Below are 27,938 nucleotides of genomic sequence, written 5' to 3'. Positions count from 1 at the left end.
TCTTGCTTTTTCTTTAGACTCTTTTTTTTAGCAGCATGTAGACTGATATTGGACCGGTCACCGGAGGAGTGTAATCACTACGCTGAATGAAGACGCCGTGATGGCGTCGCAAGCTACGTCTTTGCTCAACTCAGACTCTGAAAAGGTAACTTTTTAAGCTTATGTCTTTTTTTTTTTATTTACTTTTCTAACAAGCCGCATAAAGTCGGATGTATTAAATAATCCTATCCCATCTAACACACAACATGTTTACAACATTTCTTAATCTTAATCTACTTTTTTTCCTTATTAACAAAGTTTCATTCAATAAACCCCCTAAATGGGAGTTGGTTAAGACATGGCTTAGAGTAGCGGATTGCCAGTGGACCAAACACACTACACAACCCCTACTAAGACTAATCCGTCTTGAGCAGGAAAGGCCAGTCGGGATCTGGTCGAGACAGTGCTTAGGGTGAGGATTGCCAGCGGACCAAAATCCCCTACACAACTTCCTCCCAAGGCTAAGCCGTCCGAAACAGGGAAGGTCAGTCGGGATGTAGTCGAGAGAGGGCTTAGGGTGGGGATTGGCAGCGGACCAAAATCCCCCTACAAATCTATTTTGGTTTAGTTTAATGTATCTTTTTGATGTAGAGTCTGCATATACAATGTTTTGTTAGATATGTTATGTAATAGTTTGAACATTATTCCTGAATCAAATCAATTCCTTTCAAATCAAATCTACGTTGCCTTTTCCTTTTGCTGTTGTTGATTCTGATCATCTTCAACCCATGACTCCCGCGATGTTGATCGTGGACTGATCATGCTGATAGGCTTCTCTTTGGCGTCTGAAGTGGTGTCTGGCTCTACTCGATTTGACCTTTTTGCCAGTAAAACTCCTTGGACCTAGTATATGAAGATATATCATAGGAGGGATTAACAGGTGAACAATAACGGCACAGAAAAGGCATTCGATGGGTCAGCGGCACAAAGGCGTATCTCCATTGACTCCATGACCATAGATATTATTACATGTGAGGGGTTAACGTCTAAACTTAGTCTATGTATTCACTATTGATTGAACTCGTACACACACACAGCAGATCTTGGAGATACGTCCTTCTGTCGCTAAATTTCAGTAGGGCGTGTTTTGGCACAGAACACTAATAAGATAATTAATGCACGACATGAATGAACAAAGAGATACGACACTCTGTCAAACTCATAATATGAAGCTAGACCTTGCACCAGAGAATTTTAATCTTAAAAGATGTGTTTGTCTATACTAAAGTAGTTTGGGTAATATTCTTATTATGACCGGGTACCAAGCTATTATAGTACCTAAAACAAGAAATGGCTATGATAATATACTAATTTCAGATAACTTACTTCTTTGTCAAGTAGACACAAATCCAGCAGGATATATACACCCTACAATGAGAAAATGAATCAGGAATAAACATGGTTTGAGATTATTATAAAATTATTATTCACGATTTCCTAGATTCCAAAAGTTATACACAGGCTACAATCTTCGAAAAAAAAGTACTTGGAACGCTTGGCACACTCTGTCGAAATTCCGTGCAGAATTTCATATGATCATGGAAATGACGTATATTATGTTTGGGAACAAACATGACATCTACAACAATGATTTACCCTTCCCCTCTCCCCATCAATCAATGTTAGAACACATTGGGAAGCCGCTGAAGACATTGGCATTTCTCAACATTGCACGGAGGAGAGGGGTGACAGTTTTCCGTTATTTTAACAGGCAAGCGTTCCAAGACTTATTTCGATGAGTGTAGTTATTCGACAATGGTCATTTGGTGCATATGATTTGCGTGAATCATTTCTCTTTCAGTACCAATAACGGACTAGACGTCTCCGTGCTATATTATCGCCAAGTGAGTGCGATTATAATATAAATGATCGATAGAGAGGGGTAAATCAAGGTTAAGTGATAATTATGCTCAGCAATGATACAATACGAACGACCAGTGGCGTACGTTGCCAATGGGGCAATGATGCAGCTTACCCCTGTAAGGTACCAGAGCCAAATTGGTCCCGGGGGGGCACTCAACTGAAATTTTGGTAGGGGTGTGCGGCGCGGAGCGCCGAACTTTGGGAACTAAGAACTGATTTTGGGAAAAATAGGGGCTTGATGAACTGAAATTTCAACATTTTTGGTGGGTCTTGTGAACTAAAATTGGGCCAAATTATAGGCTTTGGAACTAAAAAATTTCCAAAATTTTCCAAATTTTGGCTAAAGAGCTACAATTGCCAGACTTTGAGGCTCAAAGAACTGGAGCATGATCCAAATGTGGGTCTTAAAGAACTGCCGGGGAGCCTGAAAAAGGGACCCTTGACCGCCGCACATACCCATAACCCATTTACATGTGAGTACTCTTTGTATCGACCGTCGATGCTACTTCGATGCTTGTAATTATGGACTATCAACTAATTAATCAGAATTACTAGTTTATTTGTATTGGTCAATATCATTACATGCACAGATTCATAGCAATTAACAATCGTCAATTAATTGATTGATCAAAAGATAAGGCTAATTTGGTTATATTGCCTAAAGCATTTCCCCTTGCCCCTTGTGGAAGGCTGGCCGCAATGGCAGTTACGATTGGCTTAACTATTTGATGTATCAGATATACTTACTTGAATGGTATTGGCCAAAACAAACAAATAGTTGACACCAACAGTGTATTCGTTTAAATTCAGTAAACCAATTATCCATGGTAGGCCAAGAATCAATCCCAAAACGAACACCACACGGATACCAGATCTATGTATAATAAAGTCAGTAACAATTCGATAAGTAGCACCGTTATCTAACCCTGTATGCCGGCCTCTTTTGCTAAATTATCATGCTGATCACCGTTAAAAATTGATATGATCCCTTGTTCGCTAATTCAAAAATAATTCACGGGTTACATAAATTTAACAAGACGAGTCTGGATTCGGCTATCCGTCCACGATCAAGATCATTATTAAACATAATATACAGTTTTACTCTTTTGCATTTAGATTATAAGTTACATTAAAACTTACTTTATTTGTTCAACCTGCTTTTCATCCTCTTTCGGCTTTAGAGTGCAGTAAGTTCTCAATACTACCATAAGTATGCACACATTCACCTAGTAGTTCAAATAAAAGTACAGGTTGTAACCAAAAAAAATAATGCAATATAGAAAATAGTATTAGGCAAATATGACACTTATTGATTGTATTGAATTTATTTAGTCGTCAAGGTAATTTCTTAAGCTACTGCATAAGTTTTGTTTAAATAAAATCGGTGAAGATATGACCAATTGTGTAAGTAGTCCTAAAACAACTTGAGCCACTTTCGAGTCTTTGTGTAGCAAAAGTGACTGGATTGAGTTGAACCATCTGATCGGTGCTCTTAATTTGGGTAATTTTATGGGGCATGTGAAGTGGTATTTTAAGTTATGATTTTCAAATAAATATCATATTATTTATGTACTATGTCAATTCACTGAAAGAAAAACATTCGCCTATGTTCTGAGGTCTTTCACGATAACCATGAGAGCTCATTTTACGCGGTACATGCACACTTGATGTGCGAACTTGGCAAAAAGTGGCCCAACTCAGGCGATTAAGTAAAACCGGGCATAGTGTTTGAACCTGAACTAGGACTATATAGGAAAGACACCAAGTAAAGTTTTTCTGTCAGCGAAGATATTACCGAATCTACTGTATATCACATTTACGCCATTACCACTTCTATATTTTTTTTCTGAAAAGCAACAATGCAATTGCTAATCATAAAAGTCGATTTTACTCAATGCAAGCTTGATATATGCGCGAAAATGTCAAAAGTGGCCCAACTCGTTTTCTGGACGATTTAGTTTATTGAGCATAGCGAACTACTACTAATAAATACACCAAGCACAGTATTTTGTGGGACATGAGAGCACAGCTGTAACGGGTTACTGTAATTAAACTTTCAACATTAGTCAAACCACATAGTCTAAATAATAGAGAAGTATGCTGTATACCACACTACCTACCCAAAACCGCGGAATGTTATTTTCAAGTTCGTTGCTCTATTAAGGAATCCTTAATAAGGATATTTGTTAACTTATAATATGTTGCCAATGAGGATTATTGCAAACTTATCTATAACATCTCCAGCACAATATTATAAGAAGTATTTCATTCAGACTAGGTTGAGGCTTTTTGTTTTTCGCTTTGAAAGAGGTGATTAAATGCTGCCTTCTTGCAAATTGACTACCGATGGCTCTAAAAAGAGCCGTACAGTAGTTTGGACCAGGATTATGTCGGTTTTCTGAATAGAGTATCCGTTTGGTTCTGGTTTCAAATTGCTGTCAACCAAAAGTATCTTTCACAAACTATCACTGTGTTTTGATATAAATAATGGTTATTATAATTTTATGATACCAAAGAAAGTGTTTCACTTACCGCAAGTATGACGCACGCTGGACCGATAAAAGCCCAATGCAAACCAATGCTAGGGTCCAACCAGCACCTACAAAGATATTTATTATACGTGAATTTAGACTTAAAAGTTACTGTAGAATGCAATGCAGTACATATTGTTCAAATAATAGCAATGCGCGATGATTATAAGGATAGCGATTGATTTGCCATAGGAAAATAATTTAATCGCATTATTTATATATTGCCATTGATTAACAAATATTATCAGTCATATTTAATGAGACAAAGTATATTATGATCTCGAAAATTTAAAATTTTCAACAGAAACTGAAGGCAGATAAATAAACATCTACCTTCTAATTTTTGGTAACTAACTGTTACCATCCTCAGACAGTAATGATTGACTGACTGTCTTTAAATCACTTGGATGAGTATATTAAAGTATATAACAAGTATTATTTTTCAGGTGACTAACTTAGGAATTAAAAGTGCTCAAACCCATTACAGGTGAGCGTAGAAACAAATTATACAAACCAACTACAAAAAAAAGGTTACGATAAAACAAAGACTTGAACATCTTTTCTATCTGTCACCCTACTTCGATAATTGCAGATAATTGCCTAAGTCGTTTCTTTTTAATTTTGAGAACAAAGTTCAAAATATGGTCCAAGCATGCATCAGTTACGTAATTTTTTGTACTTGTTCTCAAAATTATACACACAAAAAAGACTTAGGCAATTATCGGAGCAGGGTGACGATTAGGAGACGATATTGAATACGTAAATTGTCCGAGAACAAAATTATAATTATATATATATAATTATTCTTGAATAGATTCAAATCAAAAATCAATTTTTGCTTAACAAAATAAAAACCCAGCAAGTTCTTTCTTACTTAATTTATACAATTGTGATTTGAATGTGTTGGCTTACCGATATCTCTTCGTCAGAACATCTCCTACAAACTCATAAATAGGATATCCATACCCGTCGATTCTCGAGGCTGCAGCGATTGTTACTATAAGCAAGGGAGGCCCTATTTCAATGACAATAATAAAAGCATTGTATTATGACGTCCTTTATAATCTGTTCATTTAAACTTAATATGGTAATTTGAATATAATCGGAAAACAAGTTAGTTATTTCACTAACAAACTGTTTGTGAAACACATTCCCGTTTGAATACTAATGGTACTATAAATCAGGTTACTTTTTTTCTTTTTATTTTATATGTTCGGGTTTGAAAACCCTGCATAATACAAAAACACATATTGAAGCTTATTTCCGTTGGCGTCCGTTTACCGGGACGGGATATGCAAAAAACTGTTGCTATGGTAGTTAAGCATGTTACATCATCACTTCTACGGCGATTTGCTGTTCCTCTGTACCCCGTAATTTCATTATGGTTTACGTTATCATGAAATCTCACCCCAGCCAAACGATGCCCAAACTGGAAATGGAATTTTCCATCGATTCAATGCAGGACTTGTTTTTACAACAAGATACAATCCTTCCACTAACATCCAAAAGAAAGTCGCATTGAAGCGGAAGTGCAGTAAAAAGGTAATTGCCGTGCATGTTGTCTCTTGCTGTAATACACAAAAAAGTTAGGTTTGTTAAATTTTTGTTTTATTAAAAGTTATGTATTTTGTCATTAGACATTGATTTTCACATGTTCTGATATTTATCTCTATTTGAGACATTCTAGAAATTCAATGAAAATACATAATGTAAACGGCTAGAATACTCATGATTGCCACAACAGTAAGTGGTGGCGCTATTACAGTAACCATCTATACACACTAATGATTCTGATTGGCTTGTGGTGATGTAATGAGCGATATTTAGAAAGTATGTAATGTACTATAATTGGTGGGGAATTGTTCTGGAATGGTGACAGATTAGATATCAAGCCTGGATAATAAATTATTTTGGCATCAGATTAGAGATACAACAGGGAACTCTGTGAAATTTATATTAAAACTCATTTGGATGAAAGTGCTAGTAAAATTAAAACTTTACATGAGGCAGTAAATGATGGCAGATGACTATGGTTTAACCCAAAAGTCGTTACATCATGACATCAATGAATAGTTAAAATCAATCGGAGTAGGAACATGAGGAAAGCTATAGGAAAATTACCAAATGAAGAAGGAAACGAACAGACTACAATTATGAAAAACAGCAAACATGTTAAGAGGAACTATCTGTTATTTTCGAGAATAGTGTTGCCACGGTCAAAAAATTAATTTTCTTTATACTCTCATATTTGATGGACCTTGACCTCAAACTTACAAACATGGGATAAATTTCGGAAAAATATCCCCGTTGCCATGGTAACAGCCACATTTCCATTTTTGGCCTATTTTCACAAATTTTGCATTTTTCAGCAGTCAAATTGTCAAGTTTTGAAGCCAGTGTTACTAATATACACAATATATATACAATGTTTTCTTTATAAGGTATGAATAGGTCAAACCTTAGATGCTGCATTGAAGGTATAAAAATAATCACCAGATGTCAGGTTGGGTTATACCATTTATTTGAAATAGGGGTGTTTTTCAACTTTTTCAAATTATGAAAATATACCAACTTTGTATAGCTCATAAACCATATGGAAGTGCTCCGATTTCAACATCGACCACAGCATGTTGAGATGATACATTGGTCTTATGAAAAAGTTACATTTGAGCTTGGGGAAAACACATCTGTATATACAGTGTTGCCAGACAATTTCCTATTTTTTCGAAATTCAGCACAAGTCTCACCTTAAGTTAAATGATGTGAAATTGAAACTTCACCCTTTCAAGGAACATTTATTAGAAAGAGAATTTTTTTCATATCAAATTTGATCAGTTATAATGGTCAGTGTTGTTCTAAACTACATGGGTGTTGCCATAATTGGGGTTTATTGTGGACATGTGGATATTTTCAACTTTTTACAAAAAGTACCAACATACCATGACATGCATTCCTATAATAAAGATGTAAAATGAAACACCGACCTCGTCATGTTGAGATGATGCATTGGCCTTATAAAAAAGTTATTTTGATTTGGGGGTGGGTAGTAAAACATCAGTTTATACAGTGTTGCCAGATATTTTCCTATTTTTTTGAAATTCAACACAAGTCTCACCCTAAGTTAAATGATATGAAAATGAAACTTCACCTTCATACGGAACATATCTTATTAGAAAGAAAGTTAATTTCATATTCAATTTGATCATCTGGGATGGTCGGTGTTATTCTAAGTCATATGGGTGTTGCCATAGCTGGCGTTTAATGTGACAATTTAGATATTGCCAGCTTTTTACACGTCTTAAAAATAGTACACATCTCTAAAATTGTTGTGAAATGAACAAATATTAAAGTTAAAAATTAGTATGTGAATTTAAATTCTAAATTTGAGTTAGGAAAATATTTCCTTCTATGCAGTATTGCCAGATATTATCACATATCAATTCAACGCATATCTCACTTTAGGTTTTATATTGTTGATATCGCTGCTATGAATAAACCACATGGATGATGCCACTATAAATGGAGTTAATAGTGAAATGTGGATACATTCTCAATTTAAAAATGACACCTTATTATAGTTATAGCTATAGTATTCCAATTTTTCACAAAACACACCCAAAAAGCACCCAAATTTGTCCTAATTGTGTGCTTTTTGGGGCACTTTTGCCCAAATACGCCCAATTTGGCGTATTGTATCCACTGAAAACCCACCAACCGATATACCAAAATTGCTAAGGTACCCCAAAACCTTGGTACACCCCGATACCTTTAACTAGGGAGAACCCCCTCCGGGGTCATGTCAGAGGTATACCGTGCCCAGTAGTCCTGTTTTTCTACTTGAAACGGATATTTCGTCAGACAACTTTTAGCAACATTTGGTGATTTTTTATTTTGCTTTAAGTATCTGCAAAAGTGTTCATATAAATCTCCTTTAGTCTTGAAAGCTTAATTTTAGTTAGTTGCTTCCTTTTCACAAGCTCACACAAATTTATGTCATCAATGAGCAGGGGATGCTTGAATGACAGAGAATTAGCAACAATATCATGCAACATTTCAATGGTCATTTCTTCTTCAGCATGACTTGAAATTCCATACTTTTGACTCTCCTGCGAGCTCCTCTCGGGAAAAGTAACTGGTCATTAATTTGTCTGGCCGTGAAAAGGTTCTGTGCATTATTGTGTTCGACCATTCTCATATCTTTTGAGACATTTGCTGGATCTAGTTTGTTCCCCATATCTTTTTTGCAAGTATAGTTGGTTTGTGTGCTTTAATCATATGGGGTAGGCCTAAATTAAACATTATCTTACTCTTGTATGCATCTTTTTGTAATATATAATGTAATAATCCTATGTTATCTTATTTATTTTAGCCTAGCTAGTATGTGTATATTGGTAAACATTTTATGCCTTTTATGTATATTTTAAAGTATACATGTTTGTTGTTTTCTGTGTTATATTTTAAGGGTTGGTCACCCACCTTTGCACAGTATTTTTGTCGTACCTAAGAGCACATCAGACATATCGAATTGCATTTTGAATACCAGGAATGTCCTTTTGATATAAAATATTTAGATTTTTTTTAAAATTCCCAATACAACAAAAATGTTAGGGTAAATTAAATATATTGATTAAAAAAATTTTGTTTGACATATTACAGTCCTCAAAGTAAACTTCATAAATCTAATGATATGTACTTAAAGTGTATGTAGCTGGGATGAAAAGCTGACCATTAATCAATTAATTAATGTTAATTGAAAATTGTGACCTTTCATAGTGAAGATATAGATTTTTTCCCCAAAAGACCTACATTTTTAGGTGTTTTGGTGAAACAATACGAAAGGTCAAATTTTCATATGATGGACGGCTTTTCATTTCAGCTACATACACTTTAACTACAGCCTGTGTAAAAAAAATTGTGCAAGTAAAAAGCGCCCTCTGTGGCAAATAGAAAATACCGTTGTGACATGATGCTTACATCAACCTCAAGGGCGGAGTGTAATTAGCTCTCAAATGCCATTTGTTCTGTTCAATTTGCTTGTTTTAATCTCGAGATATGAAAAGGGTATGAAAGGGTAAAATCACAATTGTGCCACTTTTACAGCCCCCCCCCCTTCGGGGCTCGTGCATAAGACGCATAAACATCAGAGCGCATGCATTATTTTGTCTCATTTCTCTCCCAACAAGTAATACGCGTTCATTAACCTATAAGTTTGTAATATTTGGTTGTCTTTTAACATGTCTTGAGTGACAAAGAAAATAGTATTTACCATGATAAAATCATTGACATGCACATGTATTTAATTTTACAGTATAAGGTGAAATATCTATTTCTCTTTTAATCTGTTTTAAGTGGAAAAGAGAATCATATTATGCCAGTATCATCATAAAATAGTAAAAACAGTAAAACAATTTTTATTGTTGTATAATTGATGCATTCTTTTGATTTCACGAAGGAACTCTTTAGAAAACTTGATGCTATCATTGATTTACATGTACAGTCTTCTTTATCTTCCCTAGTAAAAGTGGTACAATTGTGATTTTACCCTTTCGTTGTTAACTAAACAGATAAAAATTAGCAAATTAAACAGACTAAACGGCATTTGAGAGCTAAGACTATGCCCTTGACGTTGATGTAATCATTATGTCACAACGATATTTTCTAATTGCCATAGAGGGCGCTTTTTACTTGCACAATTTTTTGAGACACCGGCTGTACATATCACTAGATTTATACAATTTACTTTTGAGATCTGTTACATTTCAAAAATATCAATTTTTAATCATTTGAAATAAAATTTGTATTACATCGCAAATTTCAAAATATGTCTGATGTGCTCTCAGGTCCACAAAAATATGAGAAAAGGTAGCTATTTGAGCCCTTAACACTGGAAAAAATTTGAAAATATCCACATCTCACTATTAAACCCTAATTATGGTAGCACCCAGGGGGTTTGGAACAACACTGACCATTTATACAACTGATCAAATTTAATATGAAAGTAAATTTCATTGTAATAAACTTCCCTTGTGAAGGTGAAGTTTCATTTTCGCATCATTTAACTTAAGGTGAGACTTGTGTTAAATTTCGAAAAAAAATTGTAAAATACCTGGCAACACTGTGTAAACATATGTTTTCCCCAAGCTTAAGAGTAAATTTTTCATAAGACCAGATATGTATATTTCAACATGGTGAAGTTGATGTTTCATTTTCACATATTTTTTTAAGGAATGCATACCATTGTATTTTGGTATTTTTAAAACTTGTAAAAAGTTGAAAATATCCACATCTCGCTGTTTAACCCTAATTATGGCAACACCGATGTGGTTTGGAACAATACTGACCATTTATACAACTGATCAAATTTAATATGAAAGTAAATTTCTTTCTAATAAACTTTCATTTTCAACTTAAGGTGAGACTAGTGCTGAATTTCGAAAAAATAGGAAAATATCTGGCAACACTGTATAAACAGATGTTTTTCCTCAAACTCAAATGTAAATTTTTCATAAGACCGATGTATCATCTCAAAATAATGAGGTCGATGTTTCATTTTTACATCTTTATTTTAGGAATGCATGCCATTGTATTTAGGTATTTTTAAGACTTGTAATAAGCTGAAAAATATTCACATCTTACAATTAAACCCCAATTTTGGCAACACCCATGTGGTTTAGAACAACACTGACCATAATAACTTATCAAATTTGATATGAAATTAACTTTCTTTCTAATAAATGTTCCTTGAAAGGGTGAAGTTTCAATTTCACATCATTTAACTTAAGGTGAGTCTTGTGCTGAATTTCGAAAAAATAGGAAACTGTCTGGCAACACTGTATAAACAGATGTTTTTTCCCCAAGCTCAAATGTAAATTTTTCATAAGACCAATGTATCATCTCAACATGCTGTGGTCGATATTGAAATCGGAGCACTACCATATGGTTTATGAGCTATACAAAGTTGGTATATTTTCATACTTTGAAAAAGTTGAAAAACACCCCTATTTCAAATAAATGGTATAACCCAACCTGACATCTGGTGATTATTTTTATACTTTCAATGCATCATCTAAGGTTTGACCTATTCATACCTTATAAAGAAAACATTGTATATATACTGTGTATATTAGTAACACTGACTTCAAAACTTGACATTTTGACTGCTGAAAAATGCAAAAATTGTGAAAATAGGCCTAAAATGGAAATTGGGCTGTTACCATGGCAACGGGGATATTTTTCCGAAATTTATCCCATGTGTGTTTGTTTCAGGTCAAGGTGCATCAAATATGAAAGTTTAAAGGAAATCCATTTTTTGACCGTGGCAAACATTTAACAAAAATTCTCCAAAATAACAGATAATGCCTCTTAAAGGCTCCTTAGATTTATCTAGCATAGGCTAAATGCTAATCTAATCTAGCATAGGCTATATGCCAAGGAAACCTACATTTCCGTTCAGTTCAATTCCTGTCACAAATATAAGGTGGGAAATCAACAAAGCCAGCGACTGGTTCATGTGTATAAGGATACGGTGAGACTTGTATAACCTGAAATTCAACACATTAATTCAACACATCAACACAATAGTAATAATGATAATAAAAAGTGTGACGAAGAGGTCTTGGGTAGAGTAGTTCTAAAATTTTGACCTAAACTGGCTGTGGTTGCACAAATTGCAACACCTATTTATACAATTTGTAAAAATTGTTTACGTACATGGCTATTTGTACAAAGTGCATACTATCTGAAGTTGCAACTGTAGGCTATTCGTGCAATTGTCCGACATAAATTGCATCAATTGCAACTATCTGTGCCTATTTATGTAATTTGTAAAAATTAGTTACGCAACTGGATATTTGTGCTATTTGTACAAATTGCACACTTTCTTGCAATTATTGTAGGCTATTTGTGCAATGACCAATCCTGTGCCTTCATGAAATGGTGTGGGTATAACAATGGTAAATTTAGGATTCGGGATATAGTTAGGGTAGTATAATGATTTGTGCTAAGCAGAGCTCGATTAAGATTAAATTTTGAGTTCATTGATTGGCAGCATTTAAATTGAAGACCAAAACCAAAATAAGATAATTTTTAAGTTCACTTTCAGATCAACTTTAAATTATACTTACTTGCAGTAAATGTAGATTGCCAGAGTGACCGCTAAAGAAACAATAGAAAGCGATGACCCCAAATAAGTTAGCATATCCAGTGCTCGGACATCCACTGACGTCAAAGGATACTGTGTGTAAGAAAATGGAAATGATAAGGTAAGGGACACGACGGTGGTGATGTTGGTGGTGTGTGGATGATGCCTGAGTATTTCTAAGATAAAAATCCCTTTAATTTCTTTGATAAAATGGTCAAATGGTTTCAAATGGTTTCCGGGGTTTTTTTTTCATATATTACTACTAGAAACAACAGAAAACTGATATCAACTAATACTTTGCTGGGTTGCCGTGGCAACCCAACACAAAAAGGACGAGATGACAGGGGATAAGAACGTTGAAAAAAACACACAAATTCTGTAAACCCATTAAGCGCTGATCAGATTAGCTATCATTAAGGTTATCAACTATTTTAAACTGTTGCGATTTAGTAGTTCACAGCATCTTGCGAATGGTAGCGAGCTTTGGCAAAAACTGCATTACTCATTTTAGCGTGTAGAAGAATTCAAATATCACAGATATACTTTTATAGGTCCTGTGGTTCTTGAATTATGTTGTAAAGAGGGCTGAAACAACAACCTTTTTGTAAAACGTACATAACTCATTAACAACAATAAATTGTTCTAGATAATGAAAAATCTATTATTTGGTTTTTCGACCAACAATACCTCGTCTACCCTTAAGTTCATGGTCAGACCATGCCTATATAATGGAAATGTGCATCCCATTTGACCATTTCTGACAACTAACAGCCTTTGCCTTCACGCCCTTACCGCTCGTTTTCTCAACTTAGTAACATTTACCTCTGTAAACTGTATAAGCACTGCAAATATAGTAAGATGGTTGCATTCACACTCTAAATGAGTACCATTAAGACTCATAAGCGCACAGCCTTCATCCGTCCAATATCTGGAACAAACATAAAAGTATCGTGCAAAAAGTTAAACACAGTAATAATCTTTTATCGGCTGCCTTTTGTCTTTTTATACAATTGAAATTTCACATAAAGAAGATGTTGAATATATTACAATAATTGAGATTTAAGGAAAGCGATATGCGTATGGATCGAGTACAAGTCACCAGGCGCCCGTAAATGAGCTAATGTCGCAAGTTGGTAGATTTGAAACGCCCTGGCTATTGCATTGGTGGTCCTTGGTGAATGGTCCATTGTTTCCCCATCCACAAAGGACACACAGACATACTTCTGGCATGAACAGGTGCGCGGCAAACAAAGCCATCGACTCAGTCAGCCTGGATGTACGCTACCAACTTGCGACTTCATAGTCTTTTTTTGTGGCAGGCCATAATTTTCTCGGACCATCATCAATGGAGCCGTTTTAACATGTATTTATTAGGCGAAAAAGTAGGTTCTCAATTTAATTGATAACATCTACATAGAGTTCACAAGATGCCCCCAAGACCTTCTAGTGTAATCCAAAAGTTTGATCAAAGTTTGAAACACATAGGCCTATACATAATTATTTATCAAACTTTAAAACCAGAGAATATTATAGCTTTTACATCATATCAAAGCTATATATTATATACCTATTACGTCTTCCCTGCAAATTCAGACCTCCTCTGTCCAATGACCATAGTGTATTTGGAGTTAGGTAAATGAGACATGAAACCATTCGTTCCTTCGGAGGAGACAAATAGGCGTCGATCCCGTGTATGGAGAATCACACCTATTTAATTTTTGACAGGTATTCTTCCCAACCCTTCGGCAAAGATTATCATACTGCAGTTACTGTTCATTTTCCTATACACAATACACAGTGCTCTCACCATTGAGGTGTGACCTCTACAAATGTATGTTAGAGGTATAGGGCATTTCCTAGTTAACGTCACTGTGTGAAAAATAACCGGCCAATATCTATTGTACTCTCTGAAATTCTAGGAAATATAGTTTTGTAACATGTCCTAAATTTTTAGCTAATTTAGATATTTTGAAATATTCGCACTTTGGTGTTTTAGCAAGTAGGGCACGGCATGGCCTGCAAAATTCCCTGTGTAAATCAAATGCAACTTTGAGTGACTATCACTCACTTGTAGACCGCTCTCTTCCGAAGGGCATTAAAGCTAAACCACTTGACGGATATTTTGTACTTGATGTCAATCAAGAATATTGTATACATTACATGTAGGCTAAAAACTGAGTATGTGGGGAATCTGCAAATGTTCGTATCTCCCTGATATGTAAATGGCAGATAACAGCAAAAACAGCTCCCATATCTGTCCATAACTTTGGTCAGTGCAGCGAGCCAGGGGATTTCAAGTGGGTGATTAATGATTGGCAAGTGCCATATTTGGGCATAAGTGCAGTGCACCATTTAATGTGGAGGATGGGCTAGACTTTATCAATTGATTTTGCTGGAATAGTTTCCTGTTAACCAGGTTTAAGTACTGCAAAGGTCGAATCATGTTTGCTATGCAGTATGCAGTATAACTGCACTATGTTACAATGAGATGTTAATGTACTACTTACCTATTCTGTGTGTCCCATGATGAGCATCGTGGTTGAACATACCAGGTCAAATCAGTTGGAATCTCCGGCTAGAGGACAACCAAAATCAACAAAATCAAAAAGCAGGCCGCCTAACGTGTGTTACGATATTTAAGGCGGTTTTTATTGGAAGGAGATCACTGGCTTGCGCGACGCTATGTTGCGTGATTTGCATTGGCAGGAGATGGGTGGTTTAGGTGATTATCTTGGGGAATGGAAGTTATTATATTTAAGTATTATTTTGGGAACCCGTATTGGCCATTGCTCATTCTAGTGACGCTAGTATATGAACAATATAAGTGTGCTTTTTCATTTATTGACATAAAATTTGAAAAATAGTGTAAGGAACACTTGAGGTTTTGACTTTTAAAACTTACATTTTGGTCAAAAATGTGCTTGGATAGGTAGTCTTCAACAGATTGTCCACATTCGCCTTGCTATAACATTGAAGTGCGCATGATGGTTTTTGTATAGAAACCTTTCCATATGCATAATGTATATTATTAGGGCACCACTACCTCATCTCAATCCTACTGCAATTTTTCCTCACTCAAGTTTGCAAGATGCAACCTAACGGTCTGTATCCTTTTCTTATTCCTAAGTTATACCCTTGTACTCTAAGCTGTAAAATTCTTATTAATTATTGTATAGACGAATCCATCGAGCCAAATGATGGTCAGAATTCAGTCGGTCATTACTGGGTCCCGTCTGCACAAAACTGGTGTTGTTACTGCAGTTAAATATCACCGCCAAGGCCACGTCATTTCACATTTTGGGTGGAATAGACCTAAGGGGGACCCAGCCATGGCTACCATTGAGGTGTAGGAATGCGTGAAATTGGATTCGTCTATAGCTTATTTTGAAGAGTAGGACATCTCCCATTCACGTGTGTCTCTATGCACACAGGCTGCTCAACCAAGTGTACAGAGCACATGGCACGAGACATTCAGCATTAAGATTCGTGTTTTCTCACCTCCCGATTTTCTCATGATCATGATATCCTTATTAACCAGGCCTGATTGTTGGTTAACTTCATAAACTGAATTCCGGTTTCATTTTTATTTCGCTTACAACAAGCGGAAAGGGGTATTTTATACCTTTTAAAAAACTCAATTTTGTCACATGTTAGATAAGACCGTAGGTTATAATCATGGAAAATATGAATGGGCTGCTACTTGCAGACGATGGGATATGAGGGTTAAAGCAGAACTTTTTGAATGACCCTCGTACATCGGACAACTAGTGAGAAGTAAAAAGAAGAATCCAAGCTGGATGCTGTGTTTGGCAAATACCGGCAATGATCAATGAAGCAGCGACATGGGCCATGACAAGAATGATAATAATAATAATAATATTAATAATAATAAGGCCAATTAAAAAAAATAACATGTATATCGTCCGGACTTTTTCAAAAATCGGTGAGGGAGGTCCTTATTATTTGTTATTGTGTTATTTTTTTTTACCATTCATTTCTGTGTAAAATTGCAATTGCAAAGTGTTTGTCAACCCATCATCAAATCGGGGAGGCCCCCAGATATTTTTGTTATTTCCCCAAAGCCCTACCCTTAGCTTGAAGAAAGTGTTTGCAATGTGTTTATAAATGATAACCAAGAACTTCTGAACATGTCTTTTCATCACAACAATTTTAGAAATAAAGTAAGGGAGCAAATAGGAAAAATAACACAAATATTTGAAAATCTCCAAAAATCGGTGAGGGCGGGGACGATACATGTTATTTTTGTTACTTGGCCTAATAATTAAAAAATATAATAATAATAATAATAATAATAATAATAATAATAATAATAATAATAATAATAATAATAATAAAAACAACAACACTATTTAATAAAATCTTATAATAATAAATTATAATAATCGATAATAAAATCGATTAAGTACTATTATTATTAGTCCCACACATCAACTCTTTCCCAGCAAACACGCAACATTTTATAGAATAGGTTTAATGTCGAGTTATATAAAGGATATAAAAACGTTTTAATAAACATTCATAAAACATGATGCAAAACATGATGCAAAACATCCTAACAAAATGGTTTTTACATATTGACCAAATATTTTGCAAAAATGTTTGTCCAAAATATTTTTTACAATAACCCGACATTTAAATGTTACTTTAATATTTTAAAAAACGTATTGATTAAACGTTTTAAGAAATTTTTGTTTGCATACCTTTATTATTGAGTTCACAATGGTAATTGGCTCATCTAATGTCGTGATTTCTTCCGATCGATTCGCTGTGAACATATCAATGCTGATGATCTTCGATACCATCCTGGTTTCTGACGCAGGAGTATTCTCATACTGTATATCAGTCAGGGCGTCAACGGCTTCGGTAAAATGTGCAACAACGACTTCAACTGTAACAGAGGAAAAATTGAATTCGCGAGGTTAATGCTCTGCGTGCTAGCCATGCGCTTCAACGGAAAAAAGTTCAAGTGTTGAAATATTTTCTCAAAATATCAAGAGCTATCTTTAGAACTACTGAACCAATACTAGGCTTGTTTGTACTCATTTTATTGCATTTTTCATGTTGATTCCAAATATGGTCATGAAAATTTACATTTCGGAAATTTTTGAATTAAAAACAATTGAAACTTGTCGTCTGCAGTCGGCACCTGCGTCAAGAGAGTTTAATATTGCTATGAACCAAAATACTCTCATATCTAGTGGTATAATGGGCTATTCCAGAAAATAGGTGCACACCCCCTATAGAGGAGTACATTTTCAATCAAAGAAAAGTCTGGATTTCCAAGTCTGCTATCTGAAAACGACTGGAATTCCAGTTGCCAATGTTACTGGAAAAAGCTTGGAAATTCAATCAAATGAAGGAAAAATCACGGAAATGTTGAAAATGAGCTCTCAAATTGAGGATTTCTGATTTTAAACTATTTTTCTGCCGGATTTTTTTGCCTTTGGGCACTTTAAAAGTCTGGATTTCCAACAGTCACGACTGGACAAAAAGTCCGGACATCCGAACTCCTCTATAGGGGGTGTGCATCTATTTTCTGGAATAGCCCAATTCAATTTCAAACGGTTTCCCTTGCTCATCAAAAGGGCTAGTTGATCAAATTTAGGACTTATTCAAAGATACACATTGGAACCATGAATGGTCATCCCGCCCACTTATTTCTTAAAAATGCGAATTCTGCATGCAAGTGGAAAAACATTGTGCCTCACCTTCAGAACTTGTCCTGAGTATCACCGCGTTTTCTTCTAATGTAATTGTTTTTTCACCATTAACAATAACTTCTGCAACTAAATAAATTGAAAAATATTAGTCACCTTGGTTTTCAACTAATGTAGAAAACTATTATTATTATTATTATCCATTGCTCAAGTTTGCAAGCAGCCACAAGTAAACTTATATCCAACTCTACTAGTACTACACTAGTGAAAATTTAAAATGAGAATTCTTTCAAGCCAATGAGAATTGGACAAAACTATGAGAATTGAGAATTTTCTCATTTCATTGAAACTTTCTCATCCGAATGAATGAGAATTACTAATTAACATGTCACAATGTACAATGTTACGTGACCGGTTACTGAACAGATTCATCAGGGTTGTTACCATGGTTACAGGTTGTTGACACGTTAATTAGTATTTCTCATTCATTTAGATGAGAAAGTTTCATAGAAATGAGAAAATTGTCAATTCTCATAGTTTTGTCCAATTCTCATCGCTTTGAAAGAATTCTCATTATATTTTCACTAGTGTACCGAGACTAGATGTTTATTTTATACCATTGTTTCAGTATAGATTCACAGTTTGGAAATTTGGATTAAGGCTACTGTAGGAAATTATTCTCCAGCTTCCTCCATAATGAAAGATTTATTTCAACGTTTCTGAAGATCAGTTATGTATGAGTAGATCTTTACAAAAAAGAAGAAGATAATATTATTTGTAATTCAGCATCGAAGTGGTTACGTAATTCTCTTGGTTACCGGATCACGCTACTTTGGTATGCCTTCGAGTGCCATATACTTTATGTGGTGATCATTTCGATCGTGGTTCATTACTCTAGCGCGTGATCCCGTTGACATAGTAACATTACGTAACTTCGATACTGAATTAGGAATGCAGATAGTATTTTACCCAACACGTTAGATGCATCCGAGTTACTGCCATTTGCAATAATATCCTCAATGGTGCTCTCAAGATTGTCTTCAAATTGCCCTGCATCATTTGGAGGATTTGTTGTGGTCGTCAAGGTAGCTGAAAAACAATTGCGAGTAATTCGACACAATATGTAATGTAGGCTTTATTAAGGGCTGGGGTATGAGCGTTTGGACAGTATTTATTTTGGGACATTAGAGCACATCAGACATATCGAATTGCATTCTGAATACGAAGAATGTCATTCTGATATCAAATAATTTTGATTTTTGAAATTCGCAATTTAATACACATTTTATGGCAAATCATTAAAAATTGATATTTTTGATATTTAACAGTAATTGAAGTAAAATTTATAAATCTGATGATTTATACTTAAAGTGTATGTAGGTGGGATGAAAAGCCGACGATCAATTGAAAATTTTGACCTTTCGTATTGAGATATGGATTTTTTTCCCCAAAACACCAAAGAAAAATTAGGTCTTTTTGGGAAAAAATCCATATCTTTAATATGAAAGGTCAAAATTTTCAATTGACCGTCGGCTTTTCCTCCCTGTTACATACACTTTAAGAATATGTCATTAGATTTATATAATTTACTTCGAGGACTGTTTTATATATCAAAATTTGAAAAATATCAAATTTTTATAATTTGTCATAAAATTTGTATTATATTGTGATTTTCAAAAATGAAAATTATTTGATATCAGAAAGACATGCTTCGTATTCAGAATGCAATTCGATACGTCTGAGGTGCTCTCATGTCCCACAAAAAATACTGTCGAAACGCAATAAACGCTCATTTTAGATCCCTTAATGGATGGGTTTTAAGATTACGTCTCAAACTTTTATTTTAGGTTTATGGTTATGAAGTTATGACCATATGACAATGCGAACATTGTAACATCGGCATTCAATGGTATTCTGAAACAATTACGAGTGTAAAAAGAATGGCATTTCATTGTACCGATTGTACCGTCTCATTCATCATTCTAATGTTCTGGCGCCTCGATGCAGTGGCGGCACCAGTAATTTTTCCGGGGCCATGGAAGGGGGGGGCAAAGTGAATTTTAGGGGACATAATAGAGGTTATCCACTTCACTCATGTGTGACTTCTAACAAAAGGCACTGGTTCCCGTAGTATTCCTCATTCAAACCAATTCAATGCACGACCTCGGAGTTACCTGCATGACTTTGGCGGGTTATCTTGAAACAGTCATGGTTGCACATGTAGGTACTTGTTTTGAAAGTCCTAAACAAGGTATAGCAGTCGTTGATAGGATATGCAACGTATAGAACACGGATAACCTCTATCAACAAATTTTGCACAAAATTGCCGCAAAAAGTGGAAATTTGTGTGATTTTGGGTTTTTTGCCTCAAAAGTGTGTGGGTGAAACTGAGGAAGGGGCTGAATATTTCGAGCGAATAAATATTTTGAAGGGAACCAAATAATATTTCGAGCGAATCAAGTAATATTGCGAAATAAACTAAATTATTCGAGGAAACGAAATATTTCAAGGGAACGAAATAACATGTTTTATTTGGAAGTGAGACCTATTTTCCATTTACCTTGAAACCCGAAAGTCAGTTTTATAATATTTTACTTACTGCAGTTAGCGCTCTTCAGGAAGATGCTAAGAAGAATCGACACTATCAGTGATGACACCATTTTTGACATAACTTCCTTCACGTTTGTTGTACTTTAATTTATACATTTTCCGAGACCGTCTTTAAATTTCCAGATTCCAGTATCCTGCATGTATTACATATTCGATCTTGTGCAGTTTTCGTCCAGTTATTAATCATTTAGGCCTTCTGACCCACTGGCATCATGCCATTGTCGCATTTATAATTTCAGTTAACCTTAATTTTCCAAGCCCGGTTTCCAGGTAGCCAAGGGTGTACGCCGAGATGTATACATGATTATTTGTTTTATAAAAAATAATGCATACACGTCATGCAAATTCAAATTCATAATGCGTTATATGAATTCATAAGAAGCTGCCGTGTGTTGCCTTTCATGTTACACAGGCTTACCAAATTCATAATAGCGTTATACGAATTCATAAGAAGCTGCCGTATTTGTCTTTCGTATTAGGGCCTACCATGATTACATACAATTCATGCGTTATACGAATTCATAAGAAGCTGCCGTGTGCTGTCTTTCGTATCATTATTATTATTATTATTAGTGTTGTTATTATTATTATTATTATTATTATTATTATTATTATTATTATTATTATTATTATTATTAAAACCTCTGTATTTTTTGTTTGATTTTAATTGTTGCTGCTTCTTATGTGATAGCTATAATGGATATCAGAGCGTTTTATAAAGAAGTTATTAAATGAGTTTGGTTATTGATTAAGACAATACTTGTACATGATACACCCAATTCCAATATGTAGGTATCAAATACGTTTAGAACATATTTTAGGAAATAGTAGTCCAGAATGACTCCGATAGTCGCAATATTGTATGGTTCTCACAGCCCCCGCTCACAGCCCACTTTTGAAGCTTGTGTAATTTTTTTTTCAAGATAATAAAAAAACCAAAATTTTTACCCATATTTGGACAAAATTATTTGCCAATTTCTCCGCGATGCTGTGCGCACCGCAAAACGAACGCGCGGGGTCACTGCTCTGAGCCATGCTGTTTTTTTGAAAAAATGTAGCCTTTATAATCATTTAATTCAGGGCAGCCATTAATCCACGAAGACCTACTTGAAAATGGACCAATTATTGATCAATTTATTCAGCCGACTCTGCAAATTAAAACTTCACAATGGTAACTATAGTGGCATTACAATATTATTGACTTCAAATAGCCTAGTCATGGTGCATGTGTCATGTAAATAATCAAATGTGCTTCTGTTTTAAGGGGTCGTTCACCCACCATCAGACCCACCAAATTGCATTCTGTGTTCCTTCTGACATCAAATTTTTTTTAATTCGTGATATAATACAAATTTTATGGCAAATTAGGTCTTTTGGTAAACTATACGTGTATCTTCAATACGAAAGGTTAAAATGTTCATGATGGACGTCTTTTCCTTCCACCTACCAGGCCCACATACACTTTAATTACATACCATTAGATTTATAGAGTTTACTACGGAAGCATATTAGTGCCAAAAAAAAAAAAAAAAAAAAAAATTAGAAATATTATTGCGAATATTCGCAATAATTATTGCGAATATTCGCAATGTTATTGCGAATATTCGCAATGTTATTGCGAATATTCGCAATATTATTGCGAATATTCGCAATAATTATTGCGAATATTCGCAATGTTATTGCGAATATTCGCAATGTTATTGCGAATATTCGCAATGTTATTGCGAATATTCGCAATAATTATTGCGAATATTCGCAATAATTATTGCGAATATTCGCAATAATTATTGAGTATAAAACTATCGACAGTAGATAGCTGGTGCAAAGTGTGAACATAAGACTATCTAGAGTAGATAGTGTGTGAGTAAAAACCTTTCTAAAGTAGATAGCAAAGTGTGAATAAAACTATCAACAGTAGATATCAGGTTATGAGTATGACAGTAGGCCTATATATAGCAGATATCAGTGTGTGGGAATAAAAGTATCTTCAGTAGATAGTAGGTGTGATTATAAAACTATCTAGAGTAGATAGCAAAGTATGAGTATAAAAGTATATTCAGAAGATAGCAGGGTATGAGTGTAAAACGAGCTAAAGTAGATGGCAGGGTGTGCGTATAAAAAGAATCTTAAGTAGATGACAAGGTGTCCGTGTAAATATATCTACAGTAGACAGCAAAGCATGAGTATAAAAAATATGTAGCGTAGATAGCAGGGTGTGAGTACAAAACGTTCTAAAGTAGATTTCAAAGGGTGAATAAAACTCCAAACAAGTAAAAATCGGGGTGTGAGTATTTATAGTAGATATTAGAGTTTGAGAATAAAAGTATCTTCAGTAGTAGGCTGTGAGTATAAAAGTATCTTCAGTAGATTAGAGGACGTAATTATAAAACTATCTAGAGTAGATAGCAAAGTTTGAGTATTAATGTATCTTCAGTAGATAGCAGGGTATGAGTGTAAAACGAGCTAAAGTAGATGACAGGGTATGCGTATTAAAGAATCTGATGTAGATGACATATCTAGAGTAGATATCAGGGTTTGAGAATAAAAGTATCTTCAGTAGATTGCAACATGCAAGTATAAAACTATCTTCAGATATCAGGTTATGAGTATGACAGTAGGCCTATATATAGCAGATATCAGTGTGTGGGAATAAAAGTATCTTCAGTAGATAGTAGGTGTGATTATTAAACTATCTAGAGTAGATAGCAAAGTGTGAGTATAAAAGTATATTCAGAAGATAGCAGGGTATGAGTGTAAAACGAGCTAAAGTAGATGGCAGGGTGTGCGAATAAAAAGAATCTTAAGTAGATGACAAGGTGTCCGTGTAAATATATCTACAGTAGACAGCAAAGCATGAGTATAAAAATATGTAGAGTAGATAGCAGGGTGTGAGTACAAAACGTTCTAAAGTAGATTTCAAAGGGTGAATAAAACTCCCAACAAGTAAAAATCGGGGTGTGAGTATTTATAGTAGATATTAGAGTTTGAGAATAAAAGTATCTTCAGTAGTAGGCTGTGAGTATAAAAGTATCTTCAGTAGATTAGAGGACGTAATTATAAAACTATCTAGAGTAGATAGCAAAGTTTGAGTATTAATGTATCTTCAGTAGATAGCAGGGTATGAGTGTAAAACGAGCTAAAGTAGATGACAGGTATGCGTATTAAAGAATCTGATGTAGATGACATATCTAGAGTAGATATCAGGGTTTGAGAATAAAAGTATCTTCAGTAGATTGCAACATGCAAGTATAAAACTATCTTCAGTAGGTAATAAAGTGTGAGTATCAAACTATCTATAAAGTTATAGAACCGTGACGCCGAAGCATGAAACACCGATTGCATTAATAAGTAGGCCTACATAATCAAACTGGTGGTGTGATTATTGCGAATATTCGCAATAATTATTGCGAATATTCGCAATATTATTGCGAATATTCGCAATAATTATTGCGAATATTCGCAATGTTATTGCGAATATTCGCAATGTTATTGCGAATATTCGCAATGTTATTGCGAATATTCGCAATAATTATTGCGAATATTCGCAATGTTATTGCGAATATTCGCAATATTATTGCGAATATTCGCAATAATTATTGCGAATATTCGCAATGTTATTGCGAATATTCGCAATGTTATTGCGAATATTCGCAATAATTATTGCGAATATTCGCAATAATTATTGCGAATATTCGCAATGTTATTGCGAATATTCGCAATGTTATTGCGAATATTCGCAATAATTATTGCGAATATTCGCAACAATTATTGAGTATAAAACTATCGACAGTAGATAGATGGTGCAAAGTGTGAACATAAAACTATCTAGAGAAGATGATGAGTGAGTATAACCCTTTCTAAAGTAGATAGCAAAGTGTGAATAAAACTATCAACAGTAGATATCAGGTTATGAGTATGACAGTAGGCCTATATATAGCAGATATCAGTGTGTGGGAATAAAAGTATCTTCAGTAGATAGTAGGTGTGATTATTAAACTATCTAGAGTAGATAGCAAAGTGTGAGTATAAAAGTATATTCAGAAGATAGCAGGGTATGAGTGTAAAACGAGCTAAAGTAGATGGCAGGGTGTGCGTATAAAAGAATCTTAAGTAGATGACAAGGTGTCCGTGTAAATATATCTACAGTAGACAGCAAAGCATGAGTATAAAAATATGTAGAGTAGATAGCAGGGTGTGAGTACAAAACGTTCTAAAGTAGATTTCAAAGGGTGAATAAAACTCCCAACAAGTAAAAAAAGAGGTGTGAGTATTTATAGTAGATATTAGAGTTTGAGAATAAAAGTATCTTCAGTAGTAGGCTGTGAGTATAAAAGTATCTTCAGTAGATTAGAGGACGTAATTATAAAACTATCTAGAGTAGATAGCAAAGTTTGAGTATAAATGTATCTTCAGTAGATAGCAGGGTATGAGTGTAAAACGAGCTAAAGTAGATGACAGGGTATGCGTATTAAAGAATCTGATGTAGATGACATATCTAGAGTAGATATCAGGGTTTGAGAATAAAAGTATCTTCAGTAGATTGCAACATGCAAGTATAAAACTATCTTCAGTAGGTAATAAAGTGTGAGTATCAAACTATCTATAAAGTTATAGAACCGTGACGCCGAAGCATGAAACACCGATTGCATTAATAAGTAGGCCTACATAATCAAACTGGTGGTGTGATTATTGCGAATATTCGCAATAATTATTGCGAATATTCGCAATGTTATTGCGAATATTCGCAATGTTATTGCGAATATTCGCAATGTTATTGCGAATATTCGCAATAATTATTGCAAATATTCGCAATGTTATTGCGAATATTCGCAATGTTATTGCGAATATTCGCAATGTTATTGCGAATATTCGCAATAATTATTGCGAATATTCGCAATGTTATTGCGAATATTCGCAATGTTATATGCGAATATTCGCAATAATTATTGCGAATATTCGCAATAATTATTGCGAATATTCGCAATAATTATTGAGTATAAAACTATCGACAGTAGATAGCTGGTGCAAAGTGTGAACATAAAACTATCTAGAGTAGATAATGTGTGAGTAAAAACCTTTCTAAAGTAGATAGCAAAGTGTGAATAAAACTATCAACAGTAGATATCAGGTTATGAGTATGACAGTAGGCCTATATATAGCAGATATCAGTGTGTGGGAATAAAAGTATCTTCAGTAGATAGTAGGTGTGATTATTAAACTATCTAGAGTAGATAGCAAAGTGTGAGTATAAAAGTATATTCAGAAGATAGCAGGGTATGAGTGTAAAACGAGCTAAAGTAGATGGCAGGGTGTGCGAATAAAAGAATCTTAAGTAGATGACAAGGTGTCCGTGTAAATATATCTACAGTAGACAGCAAAGCATGAGTATAAAAATATGTAGAGTAGATAGCAGGGTGTGAGTACAAAACGTTCTAAAGTAGATTTCAAAGGGTGAATAAAACTAAAAAAAAAAAAAAATCGGGGTGTGAGTATTTATAGTAGATATTAGAGTTTGAGAATAAAAGTATCTTCAGTAGTAGGCTGTGAGTATAAAAGTATCTTCAGTAGATTAGAGGACGTAATTATAAAACTATCTAGAGTAGATAGCAAAGTTTGAGTATTAATGTATCTTCAGTAGATAGCAGGGTATGAGTGTAAAACGAGCTAAAGTAGATGACAGGGTATGCGTATTAAAGAATCTGATGTAGATGACATATCTAGAGTAGATATCAGGGTTTGAGAATAAAAGTATCTTCAGTAGATTGCAACATGCAAGTATAAAACTATCTTCAGTAGGTAATAAAGTGTGAGTATCAAACTATCTATAAAGTTATAGAACCGTGACGCCGCAGAATGAAACCCCGATCGCATTAATAAGTCGGCCTACATAATCAAACTGGTGGTGTGATTATTGCGAATATTCGCAATAATTATTGCGAATATTCGCAATTATTGCGAATATTCGCAATGTTATTGCGAATATTCGCAATATTATTGCGAATATTCGCAATAATTGTGCGAATATTCGCAATATTATTGCGAATATTCGCAATAATTATTGCGAATATTCGCAATGTTATTGCGAATATTCGCATGTTATTGCGAATATTCGCAATGTTATTATTGCGAATATTCGCAATAATTATTGCGAATATTCGCAATAATTATTGAGTATAAAACTATCGACAGTAGATAGCTGGTGCAAAATGTGAACATAAAACTATCTACAGTAGATAGTGTGTGAGTAAAAACCTTTCTAAAGTAGATAGCAAAGTATGAATAAAACTATCAACAGTAGATATCAGGTTATGAGTATGACAGTAGGCCTATATATAGCAGATACCAGTGTGTGGGAATAAAAGTATCTTCAGTAGATAGGAGAGTGTGATATAAAACTATCTACAGTAGATAGCAAAGTGTGAGTATAAAAGTATATTCAGATAGTAGGGTATGAGTGTAAAACGAGCTAAAGTAGATGGCAGGGTGTGCGTATAAAAGAATCTTAAGTAGATGATAAGGTGTCAGTGTATATATATCCACAGTAGACAGCACAGTAGAGTAGATAGCAGGGTGTGAGTACAAAACGTTCCAAAGTAGATTTCAAAGGGTGAATAAAAACTCCCAAGTAAAAATCAGGGTGTGAGTATTTATAGTAGATATTAGAGTTTGAGAATAAAAGTATCTTCAGTAGTAGGCTGTGAGTATAAAAGTATCTTCAGTAGATTGGAGGGCGTAATTATAAAACTATCTAGAGTAGATAGCAAAGTTTGAGTATGAATGTATCTTCAGTAGATAGCAGGGTATGAGTGTAAAACGAGCTAAAGTAGATGGCAGGGTATGCGTATCAAAGAATCTGATGTAGATGACATATCTAGAGTAGATATCAGGGTTTGAGAATAAAAGTATCTTCAGTAGATTGCAACATGCAAGTATAAAACTATCTTCAGTAGATAACAAAGTGTGAGTATAAAGATATCTATGAAGTTATAGAAACATTTGCAAAGTATCAATGAGAAGCTCTGTCTTTCTGTCTTTTCAATATATATCTCATGATCATAGCACCTAAAATAAACAAGA

At 34.5% G+C, this 27,938-nt stretch overlaps 2 protein-coding genes across 2 annotated transcripts; both read right to left on the bottom strand.

Moving 5' to 3' along the window:
- Positions 1-204: 204 nt before the first annotated feature.
- Positions 205-3,123, bottom strand: LOC140165415 (adhesion G protein-coupled receptor L4-like). The gene is made up of 4 exons (XM_072188719.1): positions 3,043-3,123; positions 2,650-2,776; positions 1,366-1,407; positions 205-882 (listed from the first exon to the last, which is right to left on the bottom strand). The coding sequence occupies exons 1-4, from the start codon at positions 3,108-3,110 to the stop codon at positions 718-720; spliced, it is 402 nt and encodes a 133-aa protein (XP_072044820.1). The 5' UTR covers positions 3,111-3,123; the 3' UTR covers positions 205-717.
- Positions 3,124-11,853: 8,730 nt separating this feature from the next.
- LOC140166903 (adhesion G protein-coupled receptor L4-like) lies at positions 11,854-20,911 on the bottom strand. The gene is made up of 8 exons (XM_072190389.1): positions 20,851-20,911; positions 19,221-19,340; positions 18,303-18,380; positions 17,295-17,482; positions 15,081-15,148; positions 13,396-13,501; positions 12,557-12,666; positions 11,854-11,974 (listed from the first exon to the last, which is right to left on the bottom strand). The coding sequence occupies exons 1-8, from the start codon at positions 20,909-20,911 to the stop codon at positions 11,854-11,856; spliced, it is 852 nt and encodes a 283-aa protein (XP_072046490.1).
- Between the last annotated feature and the right edge of the window lie 7,027 nt (positions 20,912-27,938).

Source organism: Amphiura filiformis, chromosome 12 (assembly GCF_039555335.1).
Source record: "Amphiura filiformis chromosome 12, Afil_fr2py, whole genome shotgun sequence".
Taxonomy (NCBI): domain Eukaryota; kingdom Metazoa; phylum Echinodermata; class Ophiuroidea; order Amphilepidida; family Amphiuridae; genus Amphiura; species Amphiura filiformis.
The sequence above is the reverse complement of the archived record's forward strand: the minus strand, read 5'-3'. Positions and strand labels throughout refer to the sequence as shown.